Source organism: Herpailurus yagouaroundi, unplaced genomic scaffold, assembly GCF_014898765.1.
Source record: "Herpailurus yagouaroundi ecotype Mexico unplaced genomic scaffold, PumYag 28, whole genome shotgun sequence".
NCBI lineage: Eukaryota > Metazoa > Chordata > Mammalia > Carnivora > Felidae > Herpailurus > Herpailurus yagouaroundi.
Window position 1 is genome coordinate 42811674 of NW_024412376.1, and position 25549 is coordinate 42837222.

General features: G+C 36.5%; 1 protein-coding gene across 4 annotated transcripts in view; it reads left to right on the forward strand.

Annotated features, from left to right (window-relative positions):
* TTC29 (tetratricopeptide repeat domain 29) overlaps window positions 1-9290 on the forward strand; it is a 431955-nt gene extending 422665 nt beyond the window's left edge. For all 4 annotated transcript variants that reach the window (XM_040472852.1, XM_040472844.1, XM_040472860.1 and 1 more), the window contains 2 exons: window positions 8704-8770; window positions 9060-9290. In XM_040472852.1, coding sequence (XP_040328786.1) covers window positions 8704-8770; window positions 9060-9090 — 98 coding nt within the window. In that variant the 3' untranslated portion in view covers window positions 9091-9290. The remainder of the gene's footprint in view (window positions 1-8703; window positions 8771-9059) is intronic.
* The last annotated feature ends 16259 nt before the right edge of the window (window positions 9291-25549 follow it).

Sequence of the window (25549 nt, forward strand, 5' to 3'; positions counted from 1 at the left end):
ACACTAACAATGAAGCAACAGAAAGACAAATAAAGAAACTGATCCCATTCACAATTGCACCAAGAAGCATAAAATAACTAGGAATAAATCTAACCAAAGATGTAAAGGATCTGTATGCTGAAAACTATAGAAAGCTTATGAAGGTAATTGAAGAAGATTTAAAGAAATGGAAAGACATTCCCTGCTCATGGATTGGAAGAATAAATATTGTCAAAATGTCAATACTACCCAAAGCTATCTACACATTCAATGCAATCCCAATCAAAATTGCACCAGCATTCTTCTCGAAACTAGAACAAGCAATCCTAAAATTCATATGGAACCACAAAAGGCCCCGAATAGCCAAAGTAATTTTGAAGAAGAAGACCAAAGCAGGAGGCATCACAATCCCAGACTTTAGCCTCTACTACAAAGCTGTCATCATCAAGACAGCATGGTATTGGCACAAAAGCAGACACATAGACCAATGGAATAGAATAGAAACCCCAGAACTAGACCCACAAACGTATGGCCAACTCATCTTTGACAAAGCAGGAAAGAACATCCAATGGAAAAAAGACAGTCTCTTTAACAAATGGTGCTGGGAGAACTGGACAGCAACATGCAGAAGGTTGAAACTAGACCACTTTCTCACACCATTCACAAAAATAAACTCAAAATGGATAAAGGACCTGAATGTGAGACAGGAAACCATCAAAACCTTAGAGGAGAAAGCAGGAAAAGACCTCTCTGACCTCAGCCGTAGCAATCTCTTACTCGACACGTCCCCAAAGGCAAGGGAATTAAAAGCAAAAGTGAATTCCTGGGACCTTATGAAGATAAAAAGCTTCTGCACAGCAAAGGAAACAACCAACAAAACTAAAAGGCAACCAACGGAATGGGAAAAGATATTTGCAAATGACATATCGGACAAAGGGCTAGTCTCCAAAATCTATAAAGAGCTCACCAAACTCCACACCCGAAAAGCAAATAACCCAGTGAAGAAATGGGCAGAAAACATGAATAGACACTTCTCTAAAGAAGACATCCAGATGGCCAACAGGCACATGAAAAGGTGCTCAATGTTGCTCCTTATCAGGGAAATACAAATCAAAACGACACTCAGATATCACCTTACACCAGTCAGAGTGGCCAAAATGAACAAATCAGGAGACTATAGATGCTGGAGAGGATGTGGAGAAACGGGAACCCTCTTGCACTGTTGGTGGGAATGCAAATTGGTGCAGCCGCTCTGGAAAGCAGGGTGGAGGTTCCTCAGAAAATTAAAAATAGACCTACCCTATGACCCAGCAATAGCACTGCTAGGAATTTATCCAAGGGACACAGGAGTACTGATGCATAGGGGCACTTGTACCCCAATGTTCATAGCAGCACTCTCAACAATAGCCAAATTATGGAAAGAGCCTAAATGTCCATCAACTGATGAATGGATAAAGAAATTGTGGTTTATATACACTATGGAATACTACGTGGCAATGAGAAAGAATGAAATATGGCCTTTTTGTAGCAACGTGGATGGAACTGGAGAATGTGATGCTAAGTGAAATAAGCCATACAGAGAAAGACAGATACCATATGGTTTCACTCTTATGTGGATCCTGAGAAACTTAACAGGAACCCATGGGGGAGGGGAAGGAAAAAAAAAAAAAAATAGAGGTTAGATTGGGAGAGAGCAAAAGCATAAGAGAATGTTGAGAACTGAGAACAAAATATGGGTTGATTGGGGGTGGGAGGGAGGAGAGGGTGGGTGATGGGTATTGAGGAGGGCACCTTTTGGGATGAGCACTGGGTGTTGTATGGAAACCAATTTGACAATAAATTTCATATATAAATAAAAAAATTAAAAAAATAAACTTTAGTATGATTCAAGAAAAAAAAAAAAAAGTTCAGATATCCAGAAGAAGAAATTCAGTATAAATCTGTGTCAACATGGTAACTTCAGTGCTTCACCAAGGTCTAGCTCCATTCCGTTGATTTAAAATAGTGTTAGGAGAAAAGAACCTATAATTTTGAGTTAGAATATACACTCGATCCTTGTATAAATTTTAACAAGCTTCAAATATTAACAAATGCCTTTGGAAAGGGAATTACTATATACCAGAACCTGCAAATGAAAGAACACATCTCACTTTTTGACACTTTAGAGAATATGCCCAAACTTGTAAGAAGCCTCCTGCCTTCAAAGTTAATATCTTGACTTTTTCTTCACCAGGTATAGAATAACCATATCATGATTTTCTACTTCAAAACACAGAACAGATTATCTTTTTGTTTACTAACAAAAAATAGGAAAGTATTGCCAAGAAACGCACATGTTTTTTGGTAGAGTGAGTAACTCTGTTCATGGTAACATGAACCAGTAACTCTGGTTCATAGAATTTTTTACACAACTATAAGATGAGAAGTGCCATGAATGACAAGCCAATATTACCAAAAATCCAGGGGAGGAGAGAAAGTGGAAAGGAAAGGGAAGGAAAAAAGCACCAAGTCATATACTAACATCAATATGCTGACACTGCAATCATGCTTCACATGACACATTGATGACATTTGCACATGGGATTATTAGATGCTATTTGCCACATGCCCACACACACCTCAAGATTCATTCTCCCACTTTATCTGTTCTGTGTCCTTGGAAGACTGACTTCAGACTACATCTCACAACTTCACTTGCCTTCTGGCTTCCTGGTTTGGATTTATCCAAAGGGCATCACCAGCAGGAAATCAGAGGTTAGGAAGGTGGAGAGGTCAGGAAATTGTTCCTCTGTTCTGAGGAACTGAACTGAGGCTCAGTTCTGACAGCTGTGATACTCTACAGCTGCTGCTTCTAGCTTCTATTGGGAGACCCCTTTTCTTAAATCTCCATTTCTCACTCAGGGTGCAATAACATCCTCTTCCCCTTTACCTTTCAGTCCCAGGGAAAGGTATGGCATCCCTCTATTATGAGGCCCTGGGTGCCTCATCCCTTGTCAGTTCTTAGCCCTGCCCTCATCTCCCAGTGGTCCCTTCATTAAAGTCTCTTCCAAATCCCAGTTGAATGTGCCATCTGTTTCCTCCTGACTGATACCCTCTCCTTCTCTATTGTATCAACTGGGGTGGCTGAAGACAAGCAAGTACAAGAAATATTAGGAAACTTCCACTTGCTGAAAAGTTCAGTTGATTAGAGAACAATGCTAATGAGGCTGAAATTAGTGTCTGGCTGTGCTCCAGGACCACAGGCTGTATCCCTGACCAGCCATTTTACACACCATCAGTTACAAGGAGGACCATGCCAAAAAGGATACATGACTCTGTGCCAATCCCTCAACACTTCTAGGAGCATAATTCAAAAACTAGCTGTTCATTGAGATAGCTTCAAAATCATCTTTGTTCCCCAAAGATAGCTTTGGTAATGTGATTCTAATGAAAATTTTTTATAGATTATTTTAAATAATAAAACCATATCTGTCAATATTTTTGTCAAGAAAACACTTTCGTTTGCTATCTGTAGCTAATTCACAATAACATAGGTGAAAAGTCAAGCTTATTGAAATATGCCTTATATTGGTAATGGGATTCAGGATTTATACAGATATATATTTAGCTCATTTCTTTAAATTTTTTCAGCTATTGTGACTAAATAAATGAAACTACACAACCGTTGTTTAAAGAATAAATAGTTAAAATATTATTTGAAGTGATTTTCTGATTATCAAGCGTAAATGACACATTTTCCGTATATATGCATATTTCCTCCAAATAAAACACTTTTCTCCTCAGTACAGTTGCTTTGTAAAACCATGTAATTAGTTTACATTGTGAATGTACTATCATATTAATATTGCTATACTGAGCTTACTTCCATGGTGTTAATTTTATATGATTTGAGTACATGGAAGGAGACACTTTGTTCCCTTTGCAGAATTCAGTTTCTGACACTCTCTACTATCAGCAAGAAAGAAGTACTATTTGTACTAAAATTAAACCTATGACTTTAAGTAAAATGTGCTGAAATACTAAAGCAAAATATAATTTTATCATTAATAATGGTATAATGCTAAGATCACCCATAAGATATAGGCATTTTTATACATAGTATTTATTCTTAATCACTTTCATAAAATGCAATCTGAGTTTTATTTTTTAACAAAACCTTTTGAGTCCTTTGGATAAGGTCAACAGAAAGCACAATCTTTTAACATTAGGTGATCAACTTTTTGACAATAGCAGGGCCAGCATAGCTAATGGAATAATAGCCTGCAGGGTCCAGCTAAATATGATATACGAACGTAATCAACCTCTGTGATGACTATTCAGAAGTAATCCCTTTAGCTTTGAACTGCAACATATATTTCAACCAGGCAAAAACCATATGAAGAAATTCTCTGCAGACCACACTGATACAATACAGCCTTCATATGCTGCTCTATGTGCTTGCTGCTTATAGTGAGTTTTAAATTTAAGGTAATGACCTCTGTATATTCATGTGAGCATACAATACTTTTGATTTGTTGTAGAAAGGTTGAATCCATTACCAGGGGTCTAGTCTATAAACCCTGACACAACCTTTATGTACGAGTTATTATTTACCCTTTTCTAGACTAAGGCCAGTAAAAATGTTAGTCATGTCAAAATTATAAAAACTCATTTGCCTTCTCATTCACAAAACTACCAGTCAGTGTCTCCTCCATTTTATTTTGCACTGCTCTACTGGTAACATTTTTTGAAATCTCATTTACATACAGTACTCTATTATATGAAAATTATAGGCCATTGTTTTCAAGTAAAGGTATGAGATGGTAGGTTGATTGCAATTCAGCATTTGCTGACTTACTCTATTGCTCTTTGGTATAGTATAGGCTAAGTGGAGGTATAAATAAGACTGTTTTGTTGCCCACCTGAGGGAATCTACCATTTGAGAGCCTACTATTAACAGAAAAGTGTCTGTTTCTACTGAAATGGTAGACAGTATAAGCAAATATCATGCTCTCAACTTTGTATTGGTTCTGATCTCCTTTTGGGAGTGATATTGGTCCTACTTTTCCAGCTTCCTTGTAAGTCTTACAGATCAAACACCACAAATCACATTCGAAGTCAAGCCCACAGCACAAAACCTAGGTTAGGAATCAAAATGAGTGCTTTTGCAACAGTGTAACCAAGAACAAACAATCCCATGGTGTTCGCCTTATTGCAAATGAATAGAAATATCGGAACACCTGATGAGTTCAGGTGTTCCCCTATATAAATTAATCATTGCTAAGGTTTCCTAGCACAGAGAGAGTGTGGATGTCTTTTATTTAAACTGGCAACTGTGGCCTAAGTTGAGTAAAAGAACAGCTACAGATATAGCTATTCTTCTCAGAGAATCTACTTGGGAAATATTCCCACTAATAATCATCTTTCTTCAACATCTGGGGAGTGAATGCTAGAGAATTATTTGAGACAAACCGGGCATAATTTTAAACTCAGAAAATCCAGGAAAAATTTCCCCAGTTTAAGAGATGTTACATCCTGCCAAACCAAAGGGAAGGCTGAGTTTAAGACATTAGATAGTACAAAATAGGTATTAGGAGGTTAGGATGTTCTATATATTGTGATGCAATGGAAAATATTAAACTGAGAAGCCCAAGGTAAAGAATGATAAAAACATATTACTTAAGGTAAAAGCTCAGCTCCTATTACAGAAAGTCCCCAAAGTACAGTAGGTTAAGAATACACAAATTTGTTTCTTCCTTAATCCTGAAGTGAGCAGTCTAGATTCACAAGGTAGCTCCACAGGCAATTAGGGGACCATGATCTTCCATTTTATTGCTCCGCCATCCCCTAAGGCAGGGTTTCTCAATCTTGCACTATTGAAATTTTGAGCTAGATGATTTTTTTCTTGCTGAGGGGGCTGGAATATGGCTATCATGGCCATTGTAGGATATTTAGAAGCATCCCTGGCCTCTATCCACTGGATGCCTGTAGCACTTCCACCTATGAGTTGTGATGACCAAAAATGTCCCCAGACATTTTCAAAAGCCACCTGTGGGGCAAAATCACTGCCAGCTGAAATCCACTGTCTTAGAGTATTGTCAATGTCTGCATGTTAGAAACTGAATCATGGGGTAATGGTGCTATGTCTAAGATTAAAGAAAAGGAAAAATTTAATGGGGAATAAATCTTCACTGTCTAACACTCAGACCCAGGAGCACTATGTATCATTTGTTTACTTTCACTGGTAAGAATTCAGTCATTTGGCTTCAACTAAGTATTTATTTGCTGATGTGGAAGATCTAATAGCAAAAAACAAACAAACAAAAAACCCCAACCAACCAAACAAACAAACAAACACAAAACCCTGATACGTGGGAGACAGAAGGAATTACTGGAGCCATGTCTTATGTGGGCAAGAACTGATGAAGTCTAGTGAAGATGGAGTTAACCTTAGATGGGAGCGTAGTAGGTAAGATAGAGCATATAGAACAAAAACGAGTAGGTAAGTGACTGTTAACACAGAGCTTGTGGAAGTTTCTTCCTATTGGTTTTTACTTCCTCCATGAAACCAGAAAATAAATCATCAGCTGAAAACAATGATCCAGTTGCAGGATTAGAGGTTTGAGAAAATAGAAGAAAGAGCTAAATAGTCATCTAGGAGAGTATAAGAATGAATGGACCAAGAATGCTTAATAGGATAACCTGAAAGCATTAAAAGTCCACCTAATTTAAAGTGAGGCCTGGTTGTACATAGTACAGGAGAGGAATAGGGAGACAGTTGGATGTATCTAGGGTTATGGTTTTGTCAAGTGAGTATGACAAAGTGGGAAAAGGGTAATGAAGTCAGGCTATATGCAAGGGGGAGAATGATCATGGAACTCAAGTTAAATAAAGAAGGGAAAGAAGACATCAAAATGGAGAGGAACAATGAAAATGCGGCAGCATTGGAGGTCCCAGGGAAGTAGAAAAATTGCTGGTGTTGGGGTACTAGAGGGAGTGATCTAAAAGGATAAAGCTGGAAGTCAAGTAGTTGAATGCTGGCAACTGAATTTGAGGGGGGCTCTAAGTTACTGCTACTGGCAAAGTCTAAAAATGTCCATGGGAATCAATGGCTGCAGTAGGCTGTGGGACCAGCTCAAAAAGAACCGAGCTCAAGGAATTGGGACCCAAGGTGAAGAATCTTCTGCATGTACATTTAAATTGCTAAGTTAAGAAAGTAGTAGCAAGGTAACAATAAGCCAATGATAAAATCAACTGAGAATGATCCCAGTTGTGGGTAGATCACAACAATAGTTGGTTGTGTAAACTGATGACTGAGTTTTAGGAAGGGAAGGAAGGAAGGAAGGTGAGGACATCAGTCCATTTCCAGGTCCAATGGTAGCCAGACTGACAAAAAGAAAAACAAAAAAGGCTGCTGGGCTGGCAGTGTCCTTTGAGGGCAGCCATGTTTCTGTTAGAGCAAGGAAGTAAAGAGAATTTCAGAAAATGGAATGAGGATACAGTGGAAATGTTTCAGGAGTTGTGGTAGGATATGGGGGCAAAATAGGAAATGTATAGAGCCTTATTGAAAATAGAATACAGGGGTAGAGCCTGGATGGCTCAGTCGGTTGAGCGTCTGACTTTGGCTCAGGTCATGATCTCGCAGTCCATGAGTTTGAGCTCCACGTTGGGCTCTGTGCGGACAGCTCAGAGCCTGGAGCCTGCTTCAAATTCTGTGTCTCCCTCTCTTTCTCTACCCCTCCCCTGCTCACTCTCTCTCTCTCTCTCTCTCTGTGTCTCTCAAAAATAAATCAACATTTTCTTTAATTAAAAAAAAAAGAAAAGAAAACAGAATAGAATAGAATACAGGAAATGAAAGGGCTCCTGGAGTCGGAGGCCTATGATAAGCAAGAATGTAGAGCATATTATTGGATTAGTCCCAATGGATTCAACTCAAAAGTTGAAGGGCAGATATGAAAGTTCAATAAAAAATTAACACGCTTATTAATATGTATACATTTCCTGTATCTGATTTAATTATTTGGATACTTTATATTGCTATCTAAATTAATTTTCCTTTTGAGTATTGTTCTAACAAGTCATTTTGTCCCAAAAAAGGTGGCTATTCCAGTTGCCATTTTATGTATCACAAGAATTCTGTGGATTAGGAATTCAACCATGGTTTGGCTAGACATGAGTTGAGGTCACCCGATGGTGGTGCTCAGCTGACAGGCTAGTTTGAAGGATCCAAGACAGCTTTCCTCACAGACTGGAGCCTTGGAGGGATGGCTGGAAGTTTGGACTCAGCTAGAAAGGTCAACTGGAGCATCTTCTATGTGGTCTCTCCAGGATGGCAGGATGGTAGGGTTTTTTATATGGTGACTGGCTTCCTCCAAAGCAAGCACCCTGAGCAAACCAGGAGGAAGCTGCACAGCCTCTTCTGACCTCACCTCAGAAATCATGAAGCCACTCTCTCCACATTCTAATGATTACAAAAGGGTCCAGAGCCTAGCCCAATTTCAAGAGAAGGTGAATTAGATTCCACCACTTGAAGATCATATTGTTGAGAAACATGTAAAGTGGGAGATATTGTGGCTATCTTTGACTAATATAATCTGCCCTGGTGACACAAATAATACATTCACTTTGATCATTCAAGTGACCAGGATAGGTATCTCTGAAAAGAGACTCCCAGGTTCAAGCTCAATATAACTGTAAATTATATTTGTGATAAACCATTAAATTTACACATCTTTTTTCCTGTAGGAGGATCTAGAAAACCCACAATGGAAAGTTTGTATCAAATCCCAGAGAATTCGGAAGAACTCAATGGGTAAGATAAACCAAGTTAAAAGTTTCTATTGCATATACATTAGGCAAAACATTAAGCATAAACTGATTCTCCAAACACAAGAAGAATAATTTCATCTAATACTTGATAATACTGAAACACTGTCTAAAAAAAAAAATCACAGATTTACTTTTAAATGTTACATAAGGTTAAGTGTTTTTCATCTTTTAAGCCATGTCGGAAAATTAAAGAAAACAAAATATCTTTCAAGCAAATGTCTTTTACTTTCTGCCCCAATATAAGATTAAATTTTGTAATTTATGTATTTCAGATTTCCAGATAATCGAAAAAATGAGACTTAAACCAGCTTTTGACTCAGCAACAAAGCAAGAAGAAATTTATCATGTCACCTTTGTCTTTGATAACTGTCATAGGAGTATGTTACAAATAATACAGATAAAGTTATAATAAAACTATGACTATGTTTAGATTGGATTTTGTATTGCAATGTACTACTACAAATTTAATCTAAAATTGATGAGAATAAAAAAATGTATCTCAAATGCTTAGAACTATCAACAATTATTCATAAAACAAACTATAAATTTTCCTCTTATCCACTATTCCACAAGAAAAGTGTAATTATAGAATCAAATTTGGTTGTGTCTAATGAGAAAATAATTTTATTTTTTCTTTAAAAAAATTTTTTTAGAGAGAGTGTGCGAGTGGGGGAGAGGGGCACAGAGAGAGAGAGAATCTCAAGCAGGCCTCCACACTCAGTGCAGACCCCAACAAAGGGCTCGATCTCATGACCCTGGGATCATGACCTGAGCCGCAATCAAGAGTCAGACTTTCAACAGACTGAGCCACCCAGGTACCCAGAGAAAATCATTTTAAACTTAAGGAAATCTATACTGAATAAACATGGGGAAATATTTATTAAATTTTCAGGAAGAAATTTCAACATAATTGAAAGATTATAAGCAATAAAGACTATTATATTGATAAGCACTGTTTGAAACAGTGCTTTACTTGTAAAAGAAACATCTGTTTCCTCTACTCACACCACTTGTGGCACCAAATGCATGAAGTTTTACACTAAGCAATTTTCTAATTCTCAGCAGATACTGACTGGGTGCCTTACACTTTAACTCAATTCTGACACTAACTGCCAGAAGTTAGCACAGATCCTAGATTAAGGGATCAGTTCTACAAGGATGTTTCCCACCTCAAATGCCAGTCACAAGTCCCAAGGTGCCACTTATACTTCTGACTGGTTTGGCTACATCCTGGGAATTCCCACAACCCCCTCCTTGACTTCAATAATTTCCTATATCAGCTCACAGAATTCAGAGAAACAGATACTTGCATTGCCAGTTTATTATGAAGAATATAATAAAAGATACAGATAAGGAACCAAATAGAAGAGATACATTGGCAAGGTATGGGGGAGGGGGTGGAGCTTCCAGCCCTTCCTGGGTACATCAACCCTCCTAGCACCTCTATACATTCACCAACCCAGAAGCTCCCCCAAATCCTTTCAGTTGGGGTTTTTATGGAGTCTTCATAACATAGGTATGATTAAGTCAGCCTCCAGCCCCTCTCCCTCCCCAAAGGTCAGATGATAGGGCTGAAAGTTTCTAAACTCTAATCACATGGTTGGCTTCCCTGGCAACAAGACCCCATCCTTAAGGGCTTTGCAAAAGTCACCTCATTAAACTCTGGTGTAGATGAAAGGGGCTTGTTATGAATAGCAAAAGATGATCCTTTCACCTTTATCATTCCAGAGCTATTTCAGGACCTGGGGACAAAAACCAAATATTATAACAAAAGATATTCCTTTCACCTTTAACCAAATTTTAATTTATTGTATTACATAAGGAGCTCTGTGCCAGGAATCGGGGACAAAAACCAAATATATGTTTCTTAACACTATTATAACATTACATTGTGTAGAACTATATTTTATGATACTTTTGGCTGATAGGATATAGTTGGCCCTTGAACAACACAGGTTTGAACTGTGTAGGTCCACTTATACATGTATGTATTTTTTATATAAATATAGTACAGTACTATGTTTTGTCTTCCTTGTGGTTTTCTTAACACTTTGTTTACTCTGTCATTGTAAGAATACAGTATATAATACATATACAAAATATGTATTAATCAACTGTTTTATGTTATCAGTAAGGCTTCCGGTTAACATTAGGCTATTAGTAGTTAAGTTTTGGGGGAGTCAAAATTATATGTGGATTTTAACTGTGCAGGGAATTAGTGCTCCTAACCCCTACCTTGTTCAAAGATGAACTGCATAATAAAATGTATCCATGTCTATTATAAAAGATTAGGAAAATCCTTCAGTCTTAGGCCTCTCCCCTAATGTGTCTTTACCATAATAAATGTACTGAAACCCCTGGTTTTGTAAAAAAAAAAAAAAAATTAATGTTTTTGAGACAGAGACAGAGTGTGAGCAGGTGACAGAGTGTGAGCAGGTGACAGAGAGAGAGGGAGACACAGAGTCCAAAGCAGGCTCCAGGCTCTGAGCCGTCAGCACAGAGCCTGATGTGGGCCTCGAACTCATGAACTGAGATCATGACCTGAGCTGAAGTCGGACGCTTTATCGACTGAGCCACCCAGGCACCCCAAAAACCCTGGTTTTCTATATAGGAACAAAATCTATAATGTGTTTCCCATCTTACATTATCTGATTATAAATATATGGAATCATACATAATATATGATATATATAATATGATATATATGATATAATATAAATATGTATATTTATCATATACAACAGGATTGTGTTTCTAATTTTGGGTTGCGGAATGCCTTCCTAATTAAGAAATCAAAGTCAGGTGCAGAATTAACAATGACTACAACATATGTGATTACATTAAAATATTCATACAGTGAAAAGGTCACTAAACAAAATTAAAAGCCCAATGACAGAGCAGAAGAATTTGCAACAACAATCAAAAAAACTAATGCCCATAAAACACAAATAATTTGTGAAAAAAGATTAATGAAGGAGAAGATGAGGAGGAAGGGGAAAAAAAAAGAAAAAGATAATCTAGTAAGAAAAAGGACAGAGCATACCCCTGGAATTTAAGTTCTTATCATATTAAAATAAATTGTTATAAATATATTGTATGTAAGCTTGATGGTAACCTCAAAGCAAAAGCCTATAGTGTTACACAAAACATAAAGGAATATGAGCATAACACTACAGAAAATCATCAAATCACAAGGAAGAGAGCAAGAGAAGAGAGAAACAGGAATTACAAAGCAGCCAGAAAACAAGTTTAAAAGTGGCAAAAAGTCCAAGCCATCAATACTTATTTTAAATGTAAATGAACTAAATACTCAAATCAAACGACATCAAGTGGCTCAGTGGATTAAAAAAAGAAAAAAAGACCCAACTATTGTCATCTACAAGAGACTCTCTTCAGCTTTAAAGATACACGAGACTGCAAGTGAAGGGATGGGGAAGCATATTACATAAAAATGGAAACCAAAAGAAAGCTAAGGTAGCTTTATTTATATGAGACAAACTAGGCTTTAAGTCAAAGACTGTAATAAGAGGTGAAAGACATTATATAGTAATAAAGGAGACAAGCCAACAACAAGATATAACATTTGTTAATGTTTATGCACCCAACATAGAACCCCTAAATATAGAAAGCAAATATTAACAGACCTAAAGGGAGAAATCGACAGCAATACAATAATAGTAGGGAACTTTAATACTCCCACTGGCATCAATAGATAGATCATCAAGACAGAAAATCAATAAGGAAACATTGGCCTTAAATGACACATTAGACCAGATGGACTTAGACATATCCAGAACATTTCATCCAAAAGAAACAGTACACATGGAACGTTTTCCAGGATAGATCATATATTAGGCCACAAAACACATCTTTAAAAAGTTAAGGTTGAGAATATATTGAGCATCCTTTCCACCCACAATGGTATAAAACTAGAAATCAACTACAAGAAGAAAACTGGAAAAATCACAAATATGGGGAGACTAAACAACCTGCTACTGAACCACTAATCGGTCAACAGGCTAATCAAAGAAATTTTAAAAATACCTTGAGACAAATGAAAATGGAAATACAACACACCAAAACTTAAGGGATGCAGTAAAAGCAGTTCTAGAAGGGAATCTCAAAGTGATAAATGCCTATATTAAGAGGGAAAAAAAGATCTCAAATAAAGAACCTAACTTTATACCTCAAGGAACTAGAAAAAGAAATTAAGTCCAAAGTTACTAGAAGGAATGAAGTAACAAAGATCAGAGTGGAAATAAATGAAATACAGACGAAAAAGACAGTAGAAAAGATGAATGAAAATAAGAGCTGTTTTTTTTTTAAATAAAATAGACAAACCTTTAGGTAGACTCATCAAGAATAAAGGAAGAAGACTCAAACAAAACTAGAAATGACAGAGTAGATGTTACAACAGAAAACAGAAATACAAAGGATCATAAGAAACCACTGTAAACAATTATACACCAACAAATTGGACATGTCCTAGAAGACATGGAGAAATACCTAGAAACATACAACCTACCAATACTGAATCATGAAATACAAATTCTGAATAGAGCAATAGTAGCTACTTAAATTACTAGTTACTAGTATTGATTACTAGTATTTTACTAGTAATTACTCGTAAGGAGATTGAATCAGTAGTCAAAAACCTCCCAACAAATAAAATCCCAGGACTGATGGCTTCACTGATGATTTCAACACAATAATTTTTTTGAGAGGCAGGGAAGGATAGAGGGAGAGGGAGAGAGAGAATCTCAAGCAGGTCTCATGCCCAGAATGAAGCTGGACGCAGGGCTCAGTCTCATGACCGTGAGATCATGACCTGAGCTGAATCGAGTTGGATTCTTAACTGAACCACCCAGGCAAACCTCTACCAAATATTTTTAAAGGAATTAAGATCAATACTTCTCAAACTCTTCCAAAAAATAGAATAGGAGGGAACAAGTTCCTTGTACAAGACCAGCATTAATTACCCTGTTACCAAAACCAAAGACACTAGAAGAAAAGAAAATTATAGACCAATATCCCTTATAAATATAGATGCAAAAATCCTCAACATAGTGACTATAGTTACCAATGCTATATTGTATATTTGAAAGTTTCTAACAGAGATCTTAAAAGTTCTCATCACAAGGGGTAAAACAAATTTGTAAATTTATGAGGTGATGGATGGATGGTAAATAAACTTACTGTGGTAATCATTTTGCAATATATGTATACATATATATGTATATATATACATATATATGTACATATATATGTATATACGTACATATACATATGTATACATATACATATATATGTATACATACATATATCAAATCATTATATCATCCCTTAAAATGAATACAACGTTATATGTCAATTATATGTCAGTAAAATTGGAATAAAAATTAAAAAGTTCTTTAAAAAAAGACAAATCACAAACTGGAAGAAAATATTTGAAAAATATGTCTGATAAGGACTAATATCAAAAATATATAAAGAACTCATAACTCATTGAGACAAAGAATGAAATATAAGAGGCAAAAGATTTGAACGGACATTTCACCAAAGAAGATACATAGCAAATAAACACATGAAAAGATCCTCAACATCATTAATTATTAGAGAATTGCAAATGGACACCACAGCAGATATCATACTACATGCCAAGGAAAATGGCTGCAGTTTAAAAGTCTGACAATTCCGGGGCGCCTGGGTGGCGCAGTCGGTTAAGCGTCTGACTTCAGCCAGGTCACGATCTTGCGGTCCGTGAGTTCGAGCCCCGCGTCAGGCTCTGGGCTGATGGCTCGGAGCCTGGAGCCTGTTTCCGATTCTGTGTCTCCCTCTCTCTCTGCCCCTCCCCCGTTCATGTTCTGTCTCTCTCTGTCCCAAAAATAAATAAACGTTGAAAAAAAAAATTAAAAAAAAAAAATTAAAAAAAAATAAAAGTCTGACAATTCCAAGTGTTGTAAAGATGTGGAGCAACTAGAACTCTCAAAGTCACTAATGGAAATGCAAAATTGTACAGCTGTTTAGTAGTTCCTTATAAATTTAAACCACACCATATGACCCAGCACCCCACTCTGTTACTTACCCAAAAGAAGTGAAAACATAAATCTGTACAAAGACCTGTCTGTGAATATTTATAGCAGTTGTATTCATAATGGCCCCAAACTGGAAAGAACCAAAATATCCATCTACTGGGGAGTAAACAAATGGTGGCATATTCTATAAAATGAAATACAGCTCAGCAATAAAATGAAAGCAACTGTTGACACATATAATAAGATGAATTTCAAAAGCATTATGCTAAAAGAAAGAAGCCAATCACAAAAATTGCATTTATAGAACATTCTGGAAAAGCCAACACTGCAGAACAAAAATCAGATGGATGATTGCCATGAGCTGAGGGTAGAGGAAGGGAAGTGACTATAAAAGGATATGAGGGAACTTTGGGGGCTATGGAAATGTTCTGTATCTTGACGTTAGTGGTCATTGTACAACCATATACACTACTCAAATGTAGTGGAGTAGTGTATACATGAGGATACTGTATACATGAGGATGAATTTTACTACATAAATTGTAACTCAATAAATTGGACTTTAAATAAAAATAAAAAGGAGATGTGGCTATTGAGTAAATTCAGCCTGATCACACTGTTATTTAAATATAGTTGTGTATATTTGTGGTTATGTATATACGTATAAGTATAGAAAAAAGTCTTAAGTGATTTACACCCAAATGTGCACTGCAATTTTCTCTAGGGAATGAGAAACCAGAAATGATTTGATTTGATTTGATTTTTTAAGTTTATGTATTTATTTTGAGACAGAGAGAGAGCAAGCAGGAGCAGGAGGGGCAAATAGAGAGGGACAGAAAGAGAATCCCAAGCAGGCTCAGCACTGTCAGCACATAGCCCAACACGGGGCTTGAACTCACAAGCTGTGAAATCATGACCTGAGCCAGACAAAGAGTTGGACATTTAACTGGCTGAGCCACCCAGGTGCCCCTGATTTTATTTTTTATACATCTGTATTGGTTCAATTTTTTCCACATGCAAGACTATATGCTGTGGGTGTTTTAACGATAAAAAACATTGAAGACAAAAAAGGTTCTTCTACTATATGTAAAGTGTTTCCTTAACCATTTTCACTAAAAATACACCATCTCATCTCACTCTATTTAAAAAGATCAGCCATGAGAAAACTTTTTCCTTTCGTAAGAACAATTCTGGCTTTGAAGTTCTAAATTCAAACAATAAATATTTATTTTTTTCCTTTGAAGCTTTTTCTGTAACAATAGCCTTTTATGATAGTGTCTTCTTAACTATAAGATCCTTAAAAATGTGTCTGGAAAGTTTTGTGAGAATATTTTTAATCAAAATGCCCACATCTCTACAAATACTTCAGCAAATTAGATCAAACATACACCTCTTGGGAAGGTCAACAGAAGCCAGAATATACAATTAAATGCTAAATAGTCACCCTACTATCCCTTCTAGTGGATCTAATCAGAAGGTTTCTTTGGCGGTTTCTCCTTAAATTTCAACTGGAGTCACTTTTATTTGTGAAACTGAAAACAAACACGAAAACTAAAGCAAAGTTTTGTGACGACAGGTGCAAATCACAACTGCAGCAAGTGCAAGTCTCTGTAAAAGGCTCTTCCAGACACAGGGCGGCAAGGACCACTCCCTGAGAACCTAAGTGTTTACAATGGTCTCACATACCGTTTTAATCAAAATAACAGTGCCTAAAATACATCACTCCATAATGTGCTATAATTACTTTAGCATTCAGTTTCTCCTTTAAAAATTCGCTATGAGATCATGTTTTTTATAGTAAGATTGTCCAAAAATTATTTTTGAAAGTTTATTTACTTATTTTGAGAGACAGAGAGAGAGAGAGACACAGAGAGAACATGAACAGGGGAGGGGCAAAGAGAGAGGAAAGAGAGAGAGAATCCCAAACAGGCTTCACACCTCGCATGGAGCCCAACTTAGGGCTTGATCTCACAACCGTAAGATCGTAACCCGAGCGGAAATCAAGTCAGAGGCTCAACCAACTGAGCCACGAAAGCGTTGCATAAGATAAACAGTTTTAATGCCTTCCTACCAAAGTTACTTTGTTCAGTTATTTTTTAAGAAGGTATTACATTATCATTACCACTGGCAGATATTTAACTCTCCTCCATCCACACACACATACCATAAAAATTATAAACTGTATTCTGGAGAGTAGTGTGGCCATGTGATTATTATGGGATTTTTATATTTAAAAATTATGATCTAAATTGACTGAAAATCAAAGAAAGAAAAAGACTAAAATGCTGTAGGTTTATTTACTACCCCACTAAAAATTGCTTTTCTTTCCAAACATCTTGCTTTTGTATCTAACATCTCAACCTCTATCTGAAATAACAGTTCATTGTAGAATCATACCTATAAACTTTATGAGATTGCACTTAATTACATTAGGTTATTGTGGCCAAAATTTTGGATTTTGAGTATATATATGTGAATTACCTCAAAATTTCTTTTAACGGTCTCAGTAATTATTTGCTTGGACAATCTAGGATTCACCGGGCTGAGTAAATTTGGCATCAGAGAATAATAAGCTTATCCCCACTTTATAATCCCTAAACTTTTAAACATGTTCTGCATCTGCTGGTGTTCAAAGAAATACAAATTAAAACTACAATGTAATACTAATATTTTGCCTATTACATGATCAAAAGTTACAAAGAATAAAAATAACTGGTGTTACAATGGTGAGTAAACAAGGGGGTAGAAATGCAAATTGTAAAAAAAAAGAAAAAAAGAAGAAGAAAAGAAAAAAATCTGAGAGTGATGTGACAGTATGTACCAAAGCTTTTAAAAACTCTGTGACCCTACAATTTCATTTCTAAGGATTTATCTCAGGAAATAATCAGACAAGTGAGAAATGATGAAAGTACAATGCTATTATTGAAGTTACTTTCTCACGCTAGCATAAGAACAAACAAATAATACCTAGGTTCAACCTAAATTCCCAATAATAAATAATGGGTCAAATAATTTATAGTACCTTCATACTAGGTATATTAGTTTTCTATTGCTGCCATAATAAATTACTACAAATATAGCAGCTTAAAACAATACTCATTTATTAACCTCACAGTTCTGCGGGTCAAAAGTCTAGGCTGGAATGGCTGGGTTTTCTGTTTTGGGTCTCAGAAGGCCAAAGTCAAGGTGTTTGCTGAGCTGGGCTCCTTATCTGCCAGGTCGTTGGCAGAATTCAACCCCTTGCAGCTGTAGGACTGAGGTCTCTGTTTCCGTGCCGGCTGTCAGCCAAGGGCCACCCTCAGCAACTGAGGCAACCAATGTTCCTTCCTATAGCTGCCTCATAGGGGAAGGGGGAGGGGCGGGTGTGGTACATAATGCTACTCTACCATACCATGGAACAAAATACAATAACTAAAAATGATGAATGTAGAGTTGATATTTGGCTTGGCTGCCCCCAAATATAAGCCAGTTATGAAAATACTGAAATGTTCAGCCAAATGTTTCTGTTGGCTGCAGTTCTGTATGACTGCCCTGGGTCCTTCTATCCAATGCCTAGATACTCTGCCAGCCCCTCCTCTAGGATGACCACAGCCCCACCTCCTGATGTAGCAATTAAAGGACTGATGCATGCCATAGTCGTAAACCTTTGGGCTACAGTCTGTCCTTTCATTGCTTGGTGTCCATGAAACAGTAATCATTAATAATTTTTAATGTCACCCTTGGATTTGGCTGTATATTTAATGGCAGAAAAGAAAGATACTACAATACCATGAAGTGAGGAAAGAAGACCTATTTATTTAGAATGAATAGATATATAGATACAATGATGATAGATTTGATAGATGATAGATAGATACACATATATACATGTACATTTGTATTGGCTTATTTATATTAGTGAATATATATAAGAACAAATCCTGAAATTTGCATGGTTTATTTATATTACTGAATATGCATAGAAGCAATTCCTGAAAGATATACCATAAAATATTAATAGTTGTTATTTCTTAAAGATAGAATTTCAGGGGATATAAATTCAAGTTTTAAAATTTACCATATTTTCCAATGAACATGGAGTGTTGGTATAATAAAAAGAACATATGATAAAGACAAAACAAGTTCTGTACCTTTCCTTCTATGACTGTGAGGGGGAAAATTCCTTTATTTTTGACCCACTATGTAAAATGAATACATATTTTTCATCCTTTCCAGCTCTAAGAGCTTCTGATCCTAAATAGATCACTAACAATGTACTTAGGTTCAATCCAGGTTAAAACGGGGAGAGAGGAGGAGGCCACTAGAGTTTTACGAAATTAAGTCTTCATTTTGTCCATTTAAAACATCGTAGAAAACTAAAGCTTCCGTTTAAGGTGACATGATTCATTCAAGATCAAGCTTATTGCAATTACTTATTCCCCTTTGCTAATTGTCAAGGTGGTGTAGGTTTATTCTAGCTTTTCAACTGCCTATCCTGAACTGTCATTATTGAAGCAACAAGCACTGAGGACACAGGAGATTACAGCGGATAAAACAGAGAGGCTCTCTCTCCATGGAGCCAACATTCAAGATGGAGAACACAAACCATGTCATAACAAGTGAGTAAATAAACAAGATGGATTGTTATAAAAACTTGAAGGAAATAAAAGAGGAAGTAATATTTGAACTGAGAGGTGCAGGATGAGAAAACTATGGCAGTTTGAAAAGCCAAAAGCAGCAGCAGTCTAGCAGACAGAACAGCAATACAAAGGCTCTGAGGCAAGAAAAACCCGACATGTTTGTGGAATACAAACGAGAATGGTGTGATTGCACTAGAATGAGTGGGAGACAGTGGCACCAGATGAAGTTAAAGTGAAATAGGCAGGTACCAGATTATATAAGTATCCTTAGATGAGGGTAAAGAATTCAGATTTTATTTTAAATACCAATGGGAAATCATTCAAAACTTTTATTTTTTTAATCTTTAAAAAAATTTTTTAGTGTTTGTTTTCAAGAGAGAGAGAGAGAGAGAACAAGTTGGGGAGGGGCAGAGAGGGAGGGAGAGAGATTTTCTGCAGCAGACAGGCTCTGTGCTGTCAGCACAGAGCCTGACATGGGGCTCAGACCCACGAACCATGAGACCATGATGCTGAGTTGAAGTTGGATGCTCAACCGACCAAGCCACCCAGGTGCCCCCATTCAAAGCTTTTAAACATGGAAGAGATGTATTTCTGAAAGTATTAAAACACAACTTTGGCTGTGGAGAAGAGAATATAAGAGGGCAAAAGTTGTATCTTAGAGACCTGTTAGGAGGTACTGCAGTAATCCAGGCAAGAGACAGATGAGAGTCCTTAAGAATAACAGGGTGTCAATAAGATGGACAAAAGCAAATGGTTTAAGACTTATTTTTAGGATGCAGTCTGCTGATTCTACAAAATTTGCTGATAAGAGTGGTTGAGATGATGAGAAACAGGGGAAAAATCAAAATGGACCCTAGAGTTTTTCCCTGAGCAATGTGATGATTGGTAGTACATTTACTAAGATGGGAAAGGCCATAGAAAGATCAAAGTTTGAGGGTGACATCAAGAGCTCTATTTTTTTTTTAATTTTTTTTTCAACGTTTATTTATTTTTGGGACAGAGAGAGACAGAGCATGAACGGGGGAGGGGCAGAGAGAGAGGGAGACACAGAATCGGAAACAGCCTCCAGGCTCTGAGCCATCAGCCCAGAGCCTGACGCGGGGCTCGAACTCACGAACCGCAAGATCGTAACCTGGCTGAAGTCGGACACTTAACCGACTGCGCCACCCAGGCGCCCCAAGAGCTCTATTTTTTTTAAGGTTTATTTATTTTTGAGAGAGAGAGAGAGAGAGTGCAAGCAGGGGAAGGGCAGAGAGAGGGAGACAGAGGATCCGAAGCAGGTTCTGTGCTGACAGCAGTGTGACAGATGTGGGGCTCAAACTCAAGAACGTGAAACCATGACCTGAGCTGAAGTCGGACACTCAGCTGACTGAGCCACCCGGGTGCCCCATGAACTCTATTTTAGACACAAGTTTGAGATGCTTATTAAACCTCCTATCGAAGTCAAATAGACATCAAAGTGTAGAACTGAGAAGAGGTCAGGCTATAGATAACAGTTTTGAAGTCAACAGAATATGGATGCTGGTTAAAGAAGAATGGACAGAATGGAAGATAGTCAATTCAAAATTTAGGGACAGTGAGTTTGAGTATAGGAAAAGGAAATCAGTCATGTTAACATAAAGCCCTTTTTGATAAGGTATCAAAAAGAAGAAATTATAATTACATATTCATGATCCATCAAAAAGTACATGTGTTATTAAATGCATGTATTTAGGACTAAAGCTTAGAGAAGAATTTCTTTTTAAGTAACAATTGGAGAAAAACAATTTCATTCCCTGAGAGAAATATAAACCTGAAGTGTCTAACTTCTTACCAGCAAGTCACTTATTTATGAATAGAAATAGCAAAATCAAGTCAACAAACACTCGCTATGAGCCCAACATTGCCCATCTGGTGTTCTGCCATGGGATATGGTAGAAGCCAAAATTTTTGACAAATTTCTAAGCAGCAGATAATGAATCCGTAATGCCCTTATTTCTGAAAACATTGGCATGTCTTGTTTGAACACGTACGTACTACAAATGTTGAATACACAAACTCATATTAAGTGTTTAAAAATGAAATGCAGTTAGTTCAATCTGACAGATGATATAATGATTCAGTAAGTTGGGGTTTTTTTCTCTGATTTTCAGTAGATATTGACATTAGTAGGAGAGATTTTCAAAATTTAAATTGTTGGGCAACTTTGCAAGTCAATTTTAAGTATACTTCTAACCAAAGTTATCTTTTGAAGCTCACTTTGAAGAAATATAATGATCAAGGTGTCCTAGGTGGCTCAGTCCGTTGATTTTGGCTCTTGATTTTGGCTCTTTGATTTTGGCTCTTGATTTTGGCTCAGGTCATCATCCCAGGGTTGTGGGATTGAGCCCTGTGTCTGGCTCCATGCTAAGCATGGAGCCTACTTAAGATTCTCTCTCTCTCCCTCTGCCCCTCTCCACCATTTGCACTCTTTCTAAAATAAAATCTAAAAATAGAGAAATATAGTGATCATACATATTGTATCACTGCAGAAGATAAACTGAGGGGCACCTGGGTGACTCAGTTGGCTGAGCGTCTGACTCTTGATTTCAGCTCCAGTCATGATTCCAGGGTCATGGGATCGAGCCCTGGCATCAGGCTCTGTGCTGAGCATAGAGCCCTCTTAAGATTTTTTTTTCCTCTCTCCTGCCCCTCTCCCCTGCTTGTGCTCTCTCAAATGAATAAATAAAATAAAATAAAATAAAATAAAATAAAATAAAATAAAATAAAGTAAAATAAAATAAATAAAATATATATTTATATAAAAATGATATATTTATATAAATAATGTATATGTTTATATAAAAACATTTGTTGGCTTAGGATAATATTTAACATATCTGTACATAAAATTAATTTTACATAAATCCAATACATGTGATAGTGTTCAGATATTTAAGCTAATTTATTGAGCATCTTTCATGCCAAACAATGTGTTAAATATGTAAAACACATAAGATACCATTCCTATTTCCAAAAAAGATTAAGAATTTGTACCAGTTTCCTGATAATCAAAATTTGAATTTGGTTGTAAGTTACATTAATATAGGTCAAGAAATCATGCGATAAAATATGAGAAAATGTGTTTTTTCCTTTACTATTATAAAAATATTTCTTGAGCAATACATTTTAAGGCATCCAACATCATGACTTTTCATAATGACGTATTTCCAAAACCCAAATCTTGAACTGTAACTCTATTTCTTATAGAAAATATTATAATTTTAGCACACTAACGCATAGATAGGATGAACAATGCTATGAGGCAGGACAGCATAAAAGTTAACAGTATGGATTCCATCCAGGACCAGACTACTTGCTTTCATATCCTACCTCTGCTACTTCCTAGCTGTGTGACTTTAGACAAGTTACTTAACCTTCCTGTACCTAATTTCCTTATCTTTAACATAGAGATAACTGACATGTAAAAAACTTGCAACTCAACAACAAAAAGAGAAATAGCCCAATTTAAAATTGGGAAATGATTTGACTAGATCTTTCTCTGAAGATTTATAAATAGCCAATAGCACACATAATGATGCTCACTATCATTAGTCATTAGGAAAATGCACATCAAAACCACAGTGAGTTACCACTTCATACCCACTCTATGGCTATCTTCAAAACAGGATGGACAATAACAAGTATTGGAAGAATGTAGAAAAATTGGAACACGTGTACATTGCTGGTAGAAATTTTTTTAAAAAATGGTGCAGTTGCTTTGGAAAACACTTTGGCAGTTCCCCAAGAAGTTAAACATAGAGTTGCTTTATGACCCAGCAATTTCACTCCAAAACAACTGAAAACAAATGTCCAAACTTGTACAAATGTTTCAAAACAAAAACTTGTACACAAATGTTTCAAGTAGCACTATTTGTAATAGCCAAAGAGCACAACAATCCAAATGTCCATAAGCTGATGAAGGGATAAACAAAATGTGGTATTTCATACAGTAGATATTATTCAGCAATAAAAAATAATGAAATGCTGATACATTTACAACACGGATGAACTCTGAAAACATTATGCTACACGAAAGTAGTAGATGCAAAATCCCACGTATTGTAGGAGTCTGTCTATAGGGAATGCCCAGAATTGGCAAAAATACAGAAGCAGAAAGTACATTCGTGGTCTCCTGGGACTGGGGACTTCAGTGGAAATAGAGAGTTACTCCTAATTTGATGTGGAATTCTTTGTTCTGAAATCACTTAGCAGTACTGATTGCACACCTCTGTGCATATACTAAAACATACACGAAACATACACTAAAACGACTGACTTGTACATATTTTAAAAGCGTATGTTTTATGGCATGTGAATTATATCTCAATAAAGCTGTTATTTGTTAAAGCAACAATAAAAAAAGACTATAGGATAATGATAGCACTTACTTCATGGGTGTTACCAAGATTAAAAGAGTTAATATTTGTAAAATGCTTAAATAAAAAACACTTGACCCATAGTAAGTGCTATAGAAGTGACAAGAGAATTCTCATCAAGGTAAAAGTGCATGTTTTTGATACACATCCCTCCCCACATTCCAAACTCATTGCATTAATAAAATAAATATAAAAGCAATTTGTAATATGTACAACCAATAAAACATTAATATCTAGAATGTAATAGATTGCACAAATAGGAAAAAGCAACACAGAAATGGCCAAAGTATAAGAGCAGACAGTTCATAGGCTAAGAGCTCCAAAGAGTCAAGAAAAATATGAGAATATAATCAACCTTACAGTTAATTAGGAAAATACATAGTAAAAAAAACAAACAAACAACAAGATACATTTTATACACATCCAATTTGGCAAAAAAATACAAAATTCTAATAACCCCAAGTGTTGGTGAGAACGGGGAGAAGTGGAATGAACCTTTGAGAGCAAGTGGGTGTTATCTAGTAAAGTGGAAGACAGTTATACCCCATGAATCATGGAGCACATACTCTAAAGAAACTTTCTCATATATGCGTAACAAGACAAACAGAATTTTTATTGCATCTCTGTTTATGGTAACAAAAAGGCTGGAGATATCCATTATTATGAGAATACATATATTGTGGCATTCATACAATGGAAACCACACGCAGGAGCTAATGAAAGAAGCAGTACTATGACCGTCAACATGGACAAATCTCCAAAAACATAATTTGTACAAAAATAAACGCCTCAGAAAGGTGTATACATCATAACATTTTAACAAAATTTAAAAATGCAAAACAATGCTGTACACTTTACACATGTATGCTGTATATGTGTGTTTGTGTGTATGGTTAAAGATCAAAAGTAAAATGAGGATAATTAACAATTTCGACAGAGTGATTACTTTTTTTAAAATCATTTTGCTGTTTATACCATAGTCACATTTAAATTGGCAGAACAGCTCCCATGATGGACAGGACAGAGCCCGGTCATGCAAGGAAAGACCGGGAAGGTTTTCATAAAGCTTGAGGAGAGAAGTACCAGAACACAAGGATGACGGCAGCAATCTCACACAGCAGTGCGGAGGGGAGTGAGGGGGCAGGAACCAAGGATCTTCCAGCAATGGTTGGCCTACACATGTTGGCCTGAGGCCACTTCTCTTTCCTGAAGGGAATTTCCTAATATTCTCAGTAAGCAGATCTCTTGTATCACAGAGGTAAATGGAGTAAATGTCACTTGTGCAGAATAAGCCCTACAAGTTCCTGGGCAGGGTTTACAAACCTCACGTGATAAATGGTTGCTGAATTATGATTCTGCAGAGGTACTCCCAGAACTGAACGTCAAGGGAAATTTTACAAACAGTGAAATTCTTAGGCCAAAAAATAGTCACACGTACAGAACCTACATACTGTGAATTAAAATGGTGCCGTGTTAGGGTTTCTGAAAGAGCCAGAGCAGGAAAGATTACTCAAGAAGATCCTCGTCCTTCTCTTCAGCCAAAGATCAGCAGCCTCCATCACCTCTCCAGCTGCCTTCTGTTGCTCCAAGTCCTTCTCCAACTTTTCCTTGAGAATCTTTTTCTTCCCCTGTATTTTCTTTAACCCATAGAACTCCTCTTGTTCTCTCTCATCCAGCTCTGTAATGATATAGGAAAGGGTACTTTCATTCTG